We start from the raw sequence: 16,695 nt of genomic DNA, 5'->3' as shown, positions 1-16,695 counted from the left end.
CAAGTCTTTGAAAGTCACAGAATCCATGACTAAACAAATGATGGAGCAGGATGGATGTGAGCTATTGAGAAAATAATGATGTATACAGCAATTATATTAACTACATTTAGGCATTTCAACACCTTAACTTCATTTGTAATACATACATGATGGTATCCAAGAGATTTATTTAACAGCAGTAGCATTAAGAACAAATCTTAAGCTTTTTTCAGAGCTTCTTCTTTTCCCCAAGGTATCTTATTAACATATGGATTAAGAACTACAATTAAAGACATTGAGTAAAACTGGAAAAAATCTAATGCAATAATACATCTTCTTTCAGAATAAGTAGAAATTATAATTATCAAATTAAGATATTAAAAAACTCAAGATAGAACAATATAAACCAAAAAGATAAAAAAGAATTACATGGGAAAACTTTCTGTTTTTCATAGATGCTCAACAATTTTAACATCAGTTTCTATGAAAATTCACTAAAGCCAACAATAGCAAAGTTTTAATTTATAAATGATCTCAATATTCCATTTCTGTCAAAATATTTTATTAAAGTTGCAGGCAACTCTTTCAAAGAAAAAAAAACAAACCACTACTAGGCACAGTGTAGAAACCCATCTGCTCAGAGGTGTGAGATAGATGTAGCAAATTACATCTGCAAGCCTCACTGCAAATGCTTCGTAATGAAACTCAAGATGTTGATTTTGACCCAAACACCCTATACAGATTGGATCTGACCACATTAGAGATCATCTCTCCCTTTCTATGGCAATTGAAATCAGATGACACATTTCAACAAACAGCTCCTCATTATGAACTTTTGAAGTCCAAATTCAGTTATGCCTGAAATCTAGGAGAACCCTCCATGCTCATTCTATTGATCATTTTGTAATTGTTTTTCTTTTTTTTCATGTCATAATGACAAAGAATTTTTTTTCAATTATTTATGAACTTGAAGACACATCAGAAATTTACCTTTTCATTCTTTAAGTTCTTTTTTCTCCTTACAGTAACCAAAAATTATTTGCCGAATAGCATACTCTACAACTATTTAGTGAACCCCTATTTCGTGCCATTCATTGCGCTAAATTGTGCTAAATGATAGGAATAGTACCGTGAACAAGACAGATACACTTCTTACACTTTTTACCCTAGGAGGGCAATCAGGAGCTGAATAAAAATAATTAAAATAGGGATAGGAGTATTAAGAGTGATGAGCCAGAAGCAGTAACATCACAGAACAGACAGAGCTGACAAGTTAAATACGTAGAAGCCTAAAAATTGAGAAGAAAGGCTAGAAAAAAGATCAAGAAGGAGGCAGTCACATATACAGCATATGCTAAGTCCCTGCAACAGTAGAGTTGTCCTTGTTTAAACACAGAAAAAGATAGGCTGGGGGTGGGCAGTAGCAAGCAGTGGGGAGAGCAGCCCTACTTTTCTCTACAGAAACAATGGATTTGAATTTCCTTTGTAAATCAGAGTGGTATGATTAACAACCCATCACTATACACAGACATACACACACACACATACACACACACACACACCATGCAATATACTGAAATATTTCCATCAAATAAACGGTTTGAAGCACAAAACTTTAGTTACATAGGAAATATTATTCTTTGTTATTTATTCTATAAGTTTAAATAATTGGTGTCGATAAACTAGTTTCAAGATAAATCTGTAACTCAGAATAACCAAGCAACACCAAAGACAAAGCAAGAAAAAATAATTCAAGAGGAGTTGTGAGGACAAGGAAAACAACAAAGAAAGAAATAAGAGAAAATTTTAATTGAAAGCATGGTGCTCATAATTACCAGAGACAAATAGTGAGATTAGTATCAAAATTTTAACTAAAAGTTAAAGTTGCTTTCTGTAATAGAATATGTGGAGAATGAATCATAAGTTCCATTTTTGTTTAAGTTCTCCTGACTTGATTTCTGTTCCTTGCAACCTAAGAATATCAACGCATACATACACATAAATACCACCCTCTCTCCTGTCTTTCTCAAATAACACACACACACACACACACACACACACACACTGTAGGTTTGTTAACATCAATTCTTCATGAGAGAGTTCAAGATGGTGACATAGGAAGACCCTGAATTCACCTCCTGCCATGGACACAACAAATTTATAACTACATATGGCATGCTTTTCCTCTAGGATCCATGAACTAGATGAGTAGCACCTCCACTCAAAAGCCAAGAAAGACACACGTAGAAGGGTGGGAAGGCAGACACCTTGTCCCAAAAACCACCTCGGAAGAGGCACATGAGGGAGGGTTCCTACAAATACAGAATACACCCTGGAAAAGTTAAGGGATCGTGCCCCAAATCAGGAATCCTGACCTTGGAGGCAGGCATAGTAGAGACAAGGTGTAAAATGTCTGGTTTTGGGGATCCTGGGTGGCTCAGTCGGTTGAGTGTCTGACTTTGGCTCAGGTCATGATCTCAGCGTTTGTGGGTTTGAACTCCATGTTAGGCTCTGTGCTGACAGCTCAGAGCCTGGAGCCTGCTTCGAATTCTGTGTGTGTGTGTGTGTGTGTGTGTGTGTGCGCGCGCGTGTCTCTGCCCCTCCCCAACTCGTGCTCTCTCAAAAATGAATGAACATTAAAACAATTTGAATGTCTAGTTTTGAATACCAATAAAGATTAAGACCAGAAGAATCACAATACATTAGAGAACAAAGACCTGTTCTTAAAGGGTTTGCCCACAAACCCATTTGCCCTATGATCCAGCACAAAAACAAGAAAAAGCCCCTAGACCATAACACAGGGAGACCCATTTACTAATTTTAAAGAGAGACAGGAATCTGTAATTTTAAATTAAATAATTTAAAAATGTAAAAAATCAGTCTGCTGTGGACGGATGTGCTGTCAACAGCCATTTTTGCAATCTCATCCTACCTTGTTGGTGAAGGAGCCAACAAGTACCATTTTAGGTGGACCCCTTCTAGGCTTCTGGCACCAGTGTATAGGTGTGGTCTGCCCACCACTCACCTTGAACAGGCTGGGTGAGCCTCCTGCCCCTCCCCACTTCCATGTAGCACCCAAGGTGTAAAAAAAGCCAGATAAGTATCCCAAGTCATGCCCAATCCACCAAGAATGCAAGCCACAACCAGAACAGGCAAGCAGCTGGAAGCCCACTCTCCCCATGCAGTAGCCAAGATACACAAGCCAGGTGAGTACCTAGAGCCCCACCTTGCACACAATACCAACTGAAGCCCTATCAAAGCCAGGGGACAAACAGCCCACAGGATGTCTACATCTGTGGGGATGCCCATAGAATGACTAGCTCTGGTAGCCACAGGGCACACAAAACACCTGGGCCACACAAAACACCTCCTACACAAGACTATTCCTTCAAGGTTGAGGGAGATAGCCATTTCACTTAATACATACAAACACAGAGAAACAAGCAAAATGAGTAGACAGAAGAATATATTCCAAAGAACAAGGCAAATCCACAGGAAAAGACCTTAATGAAATGGAGAGAGGCAACCTACGAGATAAAGGGTTCAAAGTAATGGTCATAAAGATGCTCACCTATCTAAGCAATGGAGAAGCACCAAGAATTTCCTTCCACAAAGAGACAGAAAATAAGAAAACACGAAACATTAAAACTAAACTTATAAGTATACTAGAGGGATTTAACAGCAGAATGGATGAAACAGAAGCACCATCAATGAATGAAAAACAAAGGAATGGAAAACAAAAAGCATAAAAATTAAAAAAGAATTAAAAGTAGTAAGGATACTTTAAGGGACCTCTGGAAGAATATCAAATGGAATAACATTCTCATTATCCGAATCCCAGAAGGAGAAAAGAGAGAAAAGTCAAGAAAAAATTATTTGAAGAAATAATGGCTAAAAACATCCATAATCTGGGGGAAGCAAACAGACATCTATGTCCAGGACGATCAGAGAGGCCCAAATAAGATGAACCCAAAGACAAACACACCAAGACACATTCTCATTAAAATGATAAAAGGTAAACAGAGAGTAGTAAGAGAACAGCAACATATTACATACAGGGAAAACCCCCTAAGGCAATTAGCAGATATTTCAGCAAAAACTTTATAGATCAAAAAAGAGTGGCATAATATATTCAAAATGCTAAAAGGAAAAAAAATGGCCAACCAAGAATTCTGTACCTAGACATTATCATTCAGAAAGATTGAGAATTTTCCAGTTAAGCAAAAGGTAAAGGAGTCATCTACTTAAACAGGCTACAAGAAATGTTCAAAAGAATAAACTAAAAATACAATGTACTATTTAATAAGAAAACATACAAAAGTAAAAATCATACTGGAAAAGGTAAATAAATAATAAAAGTAGTAGACATATTACTTATAAACCAAGTATGAAGAGTATAAAAGTTGTAAAAATTAAAAAAAATAATAATTAGTTCAGGGATACATAAAAAGATGCAAAATGAATCATCAAAAATATGAAACATAAGGGGCACGTTGGTGGCTCAGTTAGTTAAGTGTCCAACTCTTGATTTTGGCTCAGCTCATGATCTCACAGTTCATGGGCCCAAGCCCCTCATCAGGCTCTGTGCTGACAACAAGGATTTCTCTCTCTCTCTCTCTCAAAATAAACATTTAAAAAAATTGTCTTTAAAAATATGAGATATAAGGTGGGGGAAAGTAAAAATATAAAGCTTTGAAATGTATTAAAAATTAAGTTACTGTGAACTTTAAAATGACTGTTATATACATAAGATGATATGTGTAAACCTCACAGTAACCACAAAGAAAAAACTTCTAGTAAATGCACAAAAGAAAAAATATCTAATTACAACATTAAAGGAAACAATCAAAGCATAAGAGAGAAAAAGAAGAAAAGGAACAGAGAAGAACTGCAAAAAACAGCTGGGAAACAATAAACAAAATGACAATAAATATATACCAATGGATAATTACTTTAAATGCAAATAGACTAAACTCCCCATCAAAAGACACAGAGTGACTGAATGAATGAATTAAAAAAAACAAAACCCATATATCTGTTGCCTACAAGAGACTCACTTCAAATCTAAAGACACACACAGACTCAAAGTAAGAGGATGGAAAAGGATATTCCAAGCAAATGACAATGAAAAGAAAGTTGGGGTAGCAATACTTATGTCAGACAAAACAGACTCTTTTTTTCTTTTCAAATTTTATTTAAATTCCAATTGGTTAACATACAATGCAGTACTGGTTTTAGGAGTAGAATTAGCTAAAGCAATCCTGAAAAAAGCAAAGCAAAGCTGAAGCCATCATGATTCTGGACTTCAAAATAAAGGAGAGCATTAAAATAAAGGAGAGCATTATACAATGATGAAAGGATCAATCCAAAAATAGGATATAACATTTTAAAACATTTATGCACCCAATAGAAGCACCTAAATACATAAAGCAAATATTAACAGAAGTAAAGGCAAAAATAGATGGCAGGATAAGAATAGTAAGTAGGAGACTTTAATACTCCACTTGTATCAATGAGGAGATAACTCAGGACAGAAAATTAATAAGGAAACATTGGCCTTAAAAGACACATTAGATCAGATGGACTAAAGAGATACATACAGATTATTCTATCCAAAAGCAGAAGCATCACTTCTTTTCAAGGACACATGGAACATTGTCCAGCACAGATTACATGCTAGGCTACAACACAAGTCTCAATAAATTCAAGAAGAATGAAATCACATCAATTATCTTTTCTAACCACAAAGGTATGAAACTAGAAATCATTTATAAGAAAAAAATCTGGATAAAACAAACATATGGGGATTACAAAACATGGTATTAGACAATGGATGTTCAAATCTCATGAAATAATCTCCTTCCCTCCAGGTAGGTTTGGCCAATGAGAATAACCATGTGGTAAAAAACAAAAAAACAAAAAACTGTTTTTACTTTAGGTTTCAGGGCTGATTATATTGTCACACTATTTTCTCCCAGGGAGTAAGAAAAATAGACTTTAGAAGTTTCTATTTGATTCTTGCCCTCTCCATCTGGTGTGTGATTTTTTTAAATGTTCAAAACAAACTAAGATGCTATCTAACTCAGTTCTAGGAATAAAATATCAGAATATAACACCTTCTGCTTTAAAGATGGAGACTTCTGTAGTTCCTTAAGTCATTGATAATGTATTTGAAAGACAAGGTGAGAAGAAAGTAATTTATCATACAAGAGTAGAAAAAGAAGCTGGCAGAAGTGCTATAACAGGGATTTTAAAGAGTATTCAAAAGATAAAGAATAGTAGGGCAGTATATATCAGTCCTTTCATAAAATCCATTAGATAAAAGGGGGATATGATATTTGTCACATCTTTAAATCACTGAGGGACTGTATTTCCAGCAACCTGGTAGATTTAGTGCCCTGAATGACATTTGTGCTACAAAACAAAAAGGATGAATATATTTATAAAATGTTTATACATCACACTATGAATAAAATTTATATGAACTGGTTTACACACACAGAGACATGCACTCCATATCTTCTTTTTTTTTAATTTTTTTAATGTTTTTTTTTTTTTTTTTGACGGGGGTGGGGGGAATGAGCGGGGAGGGGCAGAGAGATAGGGACACACAGAATCCGAAGCAGGCTCCAGGCTCTGAGCTGTCAGCACAGAGCCTGATGCGGGGCTCAAACTCACAAACCACAAGATCATGACCTGAGCTGAAGTCGGACGCTCAACCGACTGAGCGTCACAAAGACCCAGGCGCCCCTGCACTCCATATCTTCTTAAATTCATTAGTGAGTTTCCCCAAAAAAGTAAGGCTTTATTAAGGCCAGGGACTGAGAAAAGTCAGGAACTCAGAGGTAAGCAAAACAAATTGGTTGAGGCATTTCAAACCTGGTGAAATGGAACATCCTTGTTGACACTTGCATTGTAGAACCTAATAGAACATAAGACTTTAATGCATATGGCTACAATATTAATGTTAGAATAAACTAGAAATAAAACTGCCCTGTTTTTACCCTCTGTACATGATCAGAAAGCTGAACCTTGAACAGAGTGGAAAAAAATACATATAACCACAAACCAAGCCTCATAAAAGATTGTAACTTGAATTTTTATTATCTACATGGTATAAAATCCTCTAGTTTCAAGTGGTTGTAAACTGGTAATGCTCCCAATACATCAGAAATAAATTTGAGCTACAAAGGAAGAATCTTTGAGCTCATCTTCAAAAAAATTTCTAGACAAATATTTCCAGGAAAAATAAGTAGACTCTTCCCCACAAAAAGGAGCGACAAAGAAACAAACAAACAAAAAAAACACACACACAAAGAACAACACTAGGCATACAGGCAAGAATCAGCAGGACTCAGACAATAAAATAAATGATTCATGTATCAAGAAATATAACAATGCCTTGGAAATTATGAATAAAATGCAAGGATTTTAAAAAAATCAATGAAAATGAAAACATCATAAGCAAATTTTAAAATTTAATAAAGTATTACAAAGTTGAAAAACAGGAAAAATAATTTATGGTTTTAGACATCTTGATACCATGTACCTCTGAAGTAACAGAGACCGACAAGGGACTAGAGAAGATCTCCTGGGTGTTGGTAAAATTTTTGATCTTGATTCAGAAGCTAGTAACATGGGCAGATTTATTTTATGAAATGTATCAAGTTGTATACTAATAGTTGATGTATTTCATTTCTGTATGATATATTAGAATTCTATAAAGTTTTACCCCCAAAAAACAGCACATTAGATACAGATGAAAATAAAATTAATAAACTGTAATATCAAAGAAATTACTCAGACTACAGGCCAGAAAGTCAAAGGGAAAAATATTAAAGAGACAAGAACAATACAGTAAAAAAAAAAATGTCTAACATATATGTAGAAAGAATGAGACAGAGGCAATATATGAAGAGAAAATGCCAGAAAACTTGAAAAGCTCACTAAGACACCAATACTAACACTTAAAAGAACAAAGATTTAAAAGCCAAAAAAAAAAAAAAGATCCTTAAAGTTGCCCGAAAGACACTAAAAAAAACAAACTGATGGTGAATTTCTCAGAAAGGCAATGAAAAACAAAAGTAAGCACAAAAGGATCTTTAATGGCCAAAACAAAACTATCAGTGGGAAACCATATATAAATAAGGCAGAAGGAAAATTATCTGAGGTAGAAGAAAGGAATGAGCTGTGACAACGAATGACTAGTAAGGCATTGGTATAGAAGTTAGCATAGGTGGCCCATGACCAAATGTGACTGATTATCAGATTTTGTGAATAAAGTTTTACTGGAGTGTCAATTCATTGACATACTATTTATGGCTGCCTCTGTACTACAAAGCAAAGCTGAGTAGTTGTTACAAAAACCAGATAGTTGATGACACTGAGAATATTTACTATCTGGCTATTTATTGAATAAATTTTCCAAACCCTGCAGTAATTGTATACATGTAATATATATGCAATTATTTTTTAAATTATTTAAATTTATAAAATTCAGAAAAATAAGAGATAAATTAAAATATATAACAGTAATAGCCAGTCAATCTGGAGAGAATCGGTGAATTAAAGTACTTAAAGACCTGTGTGTTGTTCAGGAGGAGAGTAAATACCATAAATTATTTTATGATTTACTAAATTAAAAATGCATCTTAGTATTTCCAGAACCAAATTTTACTTTGTGTAAAGAGTGTTAATTTCTAAGATTGAAAAAAAATAGCAAGGGAATAATGTCTAATACAGCAGGGAAAAATAAAATTAAGAATATAAAAGAAATGAAATAATCAAGATAGTAAAAAAGATAATTCAAAGAATGAGAGAAGAAATTTGTAAATCGTATCTAATGAGAATCTAATATCCAGAATATATAAAGAACTGCTCAATTAAAAGGAAAGATAAATAACCCAACTAAAAAGTGGGCCAAGTATTTGAAAACAATAAGAAAATAAAAAACAGCTTCTACAAATGGCCAACAAGCACATGAAAAGATGCTCAATATCACTAGTCATTTGGGAACTGCAAATAACAACCAAAATGAGATCCACCACATACCCACCGGGATGGTTAACACCAAAAAGACAATTACAACTTGAATAAATTAGAACCTTCATAAGTTGATGTGGAATTGCAAAATGGCAGAAACACTTTGGAGGACAGACTGTTAATTCCTCAAAACCTTAACCACAGAGCTACCATACGACCCAACAATTCTACTACTAGGTACATAGCTAACAGAAATTAAAATATGTCCATATGAAAAGATGTGCAAATGGGGCGCCTGGGTGGCGCAGTCGGTTAAGCGTCCAACTTCAGCCAGGTCACGATCTCGCGGTCCATGAGTTCCAGCCCCGCGTCAGGCTCTGGGCTGATGGCTCGGAGCCTGGAGCCTGTTTCCGATTCTGTGTCTCCCTCTCTCTCTGCCCCTCCCCCGTTCATGCTCTGTCTCTCTCTGTCCCAAAAATAAATAAAAAACGTTGAAAAAAAAATTAAAAAAAAAAAAAAAGAAAAGAAAAGATGTGCAAAAATTATCACAGCAGTATTGTTCATAATAGCCAAAAGATGTAAACACAAATGTCTACCAACTATGAGTGGATAAAGAAAACATGGTATTTCCATGAAATGGATTACTTTCAGCCATAAAAATGAAGACTGATAAATAAGTCAACCTCAAAAGCATTATGGTGACTTCCCATGAGAAGCCAGTCACAAAAGACCACATATTGTGTGACTCCATTCATATTAAACACCTAGAACAGGCAAATTCATAGAGACAGGAAGGTCAGCATTTGCCAGGGTTTTGGATGAAGGGAGAAAGAGTAACTGTTAATGGTATATTGATTATTTTTTGAGTGATAAAACTTTTTTTTTGAGTGATAAAACTTCTAAATTTGATGGTGGTGATGATGGTATAAACTGTAAATATACTAAAAGTAATCTAATTGTATGCATGAAACTGTATGTAAATAATGTCTAAAAAAGCTGTTAAATGGAATAATATTATGAGTTTTAATTTTTTTAAATTAAGGGACAAACTATTTGAATCTTCCAAAAATGATTCCAGAGTTAAAATATAACAAAAACCCAAAAAACAAAAACAAAACCACAACAACAAAAAACAACAACAACAAAAAAAGGGAAGCACTCCCCAGCTCATTTTCTGAGGCTATCATGTCCTTGATATGATACACAATAGCTGTTGTGATAATAAAGAACTCCTTACAACCAGAAGCAAATATCAAAGAATGGATATATCCAATATGCTAGAAAAAGAATCCTTGCATCAAGAACAAAATCACACAGGTAAGAGCTCTAAATAAGTTCCATCTAACTGTTAGAATTCTATGATTTTATGATAATGGCAATCATTTTATTAAGTACCAACATTTATTTCTGGCAGTAAAATCATTTCTACTTCTGATAAACCTAAGAAAACTACATTTCAATGGAAATGCCAAAACAGAGAAAAGGAAAGAGAAATCAACATCAAGTCAAAGTCAAAAACTGCACAGAATATATCTGCTTTTCAATAATAGTATGTGTAGTGATCTCAATGATATCAGCATTCATATACTTACATGCTAATAATATGAACAAGGTGTGGAACTGTTTACCATTGTAAAACATTTGAACCCTGTTATTAAAATATAGATTCACACTATTTACTTTGTGACTCAAAACTTTTCCAGGTTCACAGATTGTTTGAGATGAATATGTCAAAGTTCAAAAGGGTATGAATTTGCAACTGAAAATTCTGCAGTATCACAAATGAAGTATTTACTGAAGAGTTATGTCTCCGATCATCACAATATTATCTACTGTATTTTAACAAATGAGAAGTCTAGAAATATATTATGTTTGATGTAAATAATATATTCATTTGATTATATATGATATCTATTAATAAATCAAGTAGCTTAAATTAAGATCTACTTATCATTCTTAATTCAGCTTAATGCCAACTTCCAAAACCAACTGTCATCTTGACTTGTCTATGCTTCACATTTTAGTGATTATTCTGCGTTTCATATGATATTTTGTAGTCTATTTATACATACATGAATTTTATTAAAATGTGTGGATGTCAATAAACAGCACCACTTAGTTCATTTACTTTGTGCACCCTTCTTTTTAAATCCACTTTGCAGATTACTGAATCTATTTTCATGTGGATCTTTCAATGAGAAGACTCATTTACATAAGCACTGGCATATTAAAAAACAATAAAACTAAAAATATTATCAAATATAACCATAGGAAGAATATTTTTTAATGTACCTTCTTCAAGGATGGGTCGTGGAATGACAAATGGAATCTCCTGCAGAGGTTCCATATACTTGTGGCCAGCACTAATAATCTTTATTTGAGGCATACAGAGGACAAGCATTCCAGGCATGCTGGTTTGTCCATGGTACCAACTTCTTACTGTTCCAGGAATGTCACCAGATACAATTGTACTTGGGGAAGGCAGGCTATCATTTGGAATGAATACACAACAAGACTGTACTTCAAGCTAGGGGAAGAAAAAAAAAAGCAAAATTAAAATATTGGGAACAGACTAAATAAGGAAGTTAATATACCCTCAAATACTTAATATCTTTATCAGAATAAACAGGCAAGCCAAAAAAAAAAAAAAGAAGAAGAAGAAATGTGCCATACTTACCTCTTTATGAGTTACTTTTACTGAAGAACACAATTAACACTTAAAAGGACATTGTTTCTTGCTATGAATTTGATCAAAAAGGCACAGTGAAATGAGATGAAAACATATCTGCCTTTCCACAGTTATTTCCAAGTAACACGACTGAATCAGAAAATGTGCTGGCAAAAAAAGGTGAGAAAATCCTCCTTCTTTTGCAGTTCATTAGATTAACACCAACTAAGGCCTTAGAACCAACTAGTATTGTATTGTACTCACTTAAAACACACACACACACACACACACACACACACACACACACACACACACGCAGCTATTACCATGTGAATTTGGCCTTTTGTTTTTACTTTACAAACTAAAATATAAGGAAAGATGTTTCCAATGTTCAGATGATATCTCTAGACAAATATTAAAATATAACAAGTCTGTATCATGTATTTTCTTTTTTTATTTACACGTATCCCAAGATTCAAGTGTGTGTGTGTATCACATTTTATATATATGGATACATGGTAATGAAGAAAATTCAGAAGACTTAAAACTGAGAGCATTATTCCCTGCTTTTATCATACATCAAATTATTATTTAAATTTTGATTTCATGTGAAACTTTTATGCTTTCTTATCCCCAGTGTAGTTTACTTAGGTTGCCTGGCACCTTAGAGAGGTGAAATAATACTAAGCGATCTCAAATCAAAAATTAAATTCATCATGAGTTCTTAATTCAAAAGCAATATAAGCTCAAGTCTATTAGTCTTAGTTGGTTCTTAGAAAGTAATATTTTTTACCTGGTTCACAAACTGCTCAAACAGCCTAGCATACTTAAATTATTCTCAAGGAAATACAAAATGTCATCTGTTAATTTTCTACAAAATATTTGGCATACAAAGGCATTATCTGAAGATGTAACAAAATTAAAATTTGTTTGTTTGATAAATACTTGGATATTCTAGCAAATTAAGAGACTATATTTTATAAAAGACAACTAAGAATACATTAATATATGTTCACTTGAGGTTAATATAGCCCTTAGTGACAGCATGATACGTAACAGGTCTGGAATTCCTTGATATGATAAATAATCTGCCAGGCTTATAAATAAGCAAACTTACTCATTTTTGCTTCAACATTTCTGTGCATGGAACAAACTGAATTCAGTGAAGAAAAATATAAGTAAAATTTTATAAAAATAAATATAAGGTTCATGAAGTCTGACCTCATCTAGAATTTTATCTTGCAACCTAATTTAAGTGTTTATATGTTAAGTAGCTCATTGATTGAAGATTACAACATTTTTTATCCTAAAACATACATTGTTTCAGCTGTATTACATTTATATTTTTAAATATTTAACACAATTAATTGCTAAAGTTCAAATGCACAAAGTATTATGGCATACTGAGAACATATTCTCAGTATACCATTCTCATTATTCAATTATTTATGCTTATAGTGTCAAACTAAAAAGAGTCAGTTTTTAACACTTCATATAGGTATTGATGCTATGTTAAAAAATGTTTTCAACAATGTGAGGTAATTAGTTTAATATGCCACACTATACAAATATAAACATATATATCTTGTGAAATAAATTTAAGTTGTGCCGAAACTTCCAAATAACAATATATTCCAAAATTCCACTAATTCAGAAATAAATTATTTCATCAAATTTAACAACGTGAGCAATAAATATTCAAAAATAGATTATTCTGAGATACATAACAACTCTAAAAAATAAACTTTCTAAAATGTGATATGTGTTCTGGAGATTTCTATAATGATAAGAACCAAAACACATACATAATCCAAAATCCTCAAACTTATTATAATGTTACATCTCTAATATATACTACAACTATCACATAAATCTTTTTACACTTTTAAAATAACTGTTAAACTGTACGTCTAAAATTGTGGTTTTAATGTAAAATGTTGAGTGATTTATGTAAGGGAATATAAATCTGCAGCAGTAAATTTTGCATTAATGTAAGGATCTGACAATCCAAGGGAAAGAAAATGAAGTAATCTGCCAGTAAGAAGTCCTCAAACCGGGGGTCAGATCATGTTCATGGAAACCATCTGGTTGGGACCCTCTGAGCCACACCAAACACAAATGATCTTTTAAAAAAAATATCCTATTCATTAATGCATCACAGCTGCACTGAGTGTTACTTCATTTTTCCATGGCAACATCCTTTCTGTTTCAAGGATCTTATTTCAGTTTTGGTAGCAACGTGTTCTTTCGCCAATATTGAACACATTCATGTGTTAAAGTGAAGGGATTATTACAAATTCTTGAAGTCGAACCACCTCTATTTTGATTCCTATTAGGTCAAAGGCTACAAATCTTAAGTATGATACACTGAGAATAAACCAATAAGCAGAAATTATGTGGTATTTCTATTTTAATCAATGAAATGACTATCATGAATTTTTTGGAAGTTCCAAGTTTATATGCCATTTGAAAAGATATATGCTTTTGTGTACCCCCAACCCATCTCCCATATGTAAGGTTTGGTAAACTTAGATTTTTCTAATTTGTACACTCTATAACTGTGCTCACAACTCAGTTTAAAAAAAAAAAAAAGAGAGACTGAGATAGGTCTCACTTATACATTAATCTAAACATTTTAATTAGCCCACTGTCTATTATACAGAACATTTTGTAAGCAAATGCTTTAAGTGACTCCTGGGTGGCTCAGTTGGTTAAATGTCTGACTTCGACTCAGGTCACGATCTCGTGGGTAGCGAGTTCGGCCCTGTGTGGGGCTCTGTGCTGACAGCTGGAGCCTGAAGCTTGCTTCAGATTCTGTCTCCCTCTTTCTCTGCCCCTCCCTTGCTTGTGCTCTGTCTCTGTCTCTGTCTCTCTCTCTCAAAAATAAAAACATTAAAAAAAATTTTTTAAAGTAAATGCTTAAAATTGTTATACCATATTTTGTATACAGTTAAATTTTTTTTAAGTTTATTTATTTTTGAGAGACAGACAAGAGAGTGAGCAGGGGAGAGGCAGAGAGAAAGGGGGAGAGAGAATCTCAAGCAGGATCCCCACTGTCAGCATGCAGCCTGATGAGGGGCTCGAACTCACAAACAGAGATCATGACCTGAGCTGAAACCAAGAGTCGGACGCTTAACTGACTGAGCCACCCAAGCACCCCAATTTTCTATACTTTTAAGTAACATTCCTATTTCCTCTTCCCCACTAACATGCATTCTTTCCTTTGAAACTTTAATTTCTTAAATGTTTATTTAGTTTTGAGAGAGAGAGAGACAGATGTGAGCAGGGGAGGGGCAGACACAGAATCTGAAGCAAACTTCAGGCTCTGAGCTGTCAGCACAGAGCCTGAATGCGGGGCTCGAACTCCCAGACCATGAGATCATGACAGAAGCTGAAGTCAATGCTTCACCGACTGAGCCACCTAGGTGCCCCAATATTTAAAACTTCAGTGATAATTATATTTTGCAAAATTTCTGAAGAATGAAATGTTCTCTGTATGAATTGTATTATTCATAAAATAGTTTCAAATAAAAACATACATGAAGAAACATTTCAGGTTATATTTTCATTCACTTTTTCTTTAATTCATGCATTCTTTAATATCGACCACGAACTGAACTGCAAGTCAGGAATAAAGAGACAAAAGACATAAACACAGCACCCAAGAACTTGAAACAAGAGGGTTTTAAACTACTAATAGTCTTACAGAATTTTCACTAGAACATAGGGTCTGTAATGTCAGATAATCAGCCTACTGTGTTTATAGTCTCAGTACATAGTACCATGTCTAGCATGTACTAGGCACTAAATAATTAATAAGTGAACACAATTATTTTTATTGGTATCAGTATCTGATGTTAATTAAAATAACTGCTTAATACCTGTTGTTCATCATTTCATTCTACAGAGACAACTTAGTAATTAATAAAATTGACATGTCAGCCAAATGGGTTCAACTCTAACCATGGAACTTTTAACAAATTAATCTCTCCGTGACTTCAGTTTACTCATCTGTAATTGTGGGGAGGTGGGACTCAGCTCTGATATAAAGATACAATGTATTAACTCTCACCAAAAGGTTTGCTAAATAAAGTCAATGAACATACACTGAATTATCTCCTATATGTCAGATCCATATATTAGCTCTCATGGATTCATAAGAGATGTTCACAGTCTTTTTCTTTAAAAACACTGTTGCTTATAACTATTTATGTATATAGAGGTCACCAATATAAGCAATATTCCATTTGCACTATAACAAATATATTATTAACTACTGCCCAAATCACCATATTCCTATTTGTTAACTCTCAATACACTACGAAAATATTTGGGGTACCTTCATTTATAGTAGAAATCTTAATGTTCCCAATATAAGGCATTAAGCTAGAAACCTCAATAGTGAACCTTGGTTGTCTTCTTTTCCAGAGTAATACAAATCTACATTTCCCCATATTTACCAAGGGACAATATGAAAAAATGCCTACATTTGAATTACAAACTTTGTCCTTCTAACAAACTACGTGCAATTGCTGTCACCTTCTCAATGCCTATAATGAAAGATAGATTCTTTGCAAAATTTTAAGCATAAATGTAAATAATTACTTTTACAAGTAAGGTGGCTGGCATTTGGTCTGTCTAGCCTCAAATGCCTACCCTTGTCTGATCATGGAGATAGGCCAGCAAGTGCGCTGGATAGGAGGACAACATCTGTATCATGCAGTATTATTACTGCATCACTGATCGTATTCAGTATGTAACTTCCTGGAAAGAGAATTCAATTGGTCTAGCTTAACTACCTTATGGGACTTGAGACACTTTGACACATCGAAATCAAGGAATGTGGTATGGAAAATAAAGAGTCCGCTATATTACACAGGCCACTTAGAAAGCTTCAGAAACTATAAAAAACATCTAGAAAATGCCATATAACAGAAACATGATCTTCAATGTAAAAGACAAGACTGAGTTTGGCAAAAAACAAGAAAATGTACTCCTTTATTAGTGAATTCCAGGCCAGAGTATTTCTATTTTGTCAACTGCATGCCATTGCCAATTATGTGCTC

General features: G+C 33.9%; 1 protein-coding gene across 1 annotated transcript in view; it reads right to left on the bottom strand.

Moving 5' to 3' along the window:
- VPS13B (vacuolar protein sorting 13 homolog B) overlaps window positions 1–16,695 on the bottom strand; it is a 795,867-nt gene that overhangs the window by 397,279 nt on the left and 381,893 nt on the right. Inside the window, 1 exon segment of the mRNA XM_042923372.1 lies at window positions 11,254–11,488. Coding sequence (XP_042779306.1) covers window positions 11,254–11,488 — 235 coding nt within the window.

Source organism: Panthera leo, chromosome F2 (assembly GCF_018350215.1).
Source record: "Panthera leo isolate Ple1 chromosome F2, P.leo_Ple1_pat1.1, whole genome shotgun sequence".
Lineage (NCBI taxonomy): Eukaryota > Metazoa > Chordata > Mammalia > Carnivora > Felidae > Panthera > Panthera leo.
Note: the sequence above shows the minus strand (reverse complement) of the source record. Positions and strands in the feature narration are given on the sequence as shown.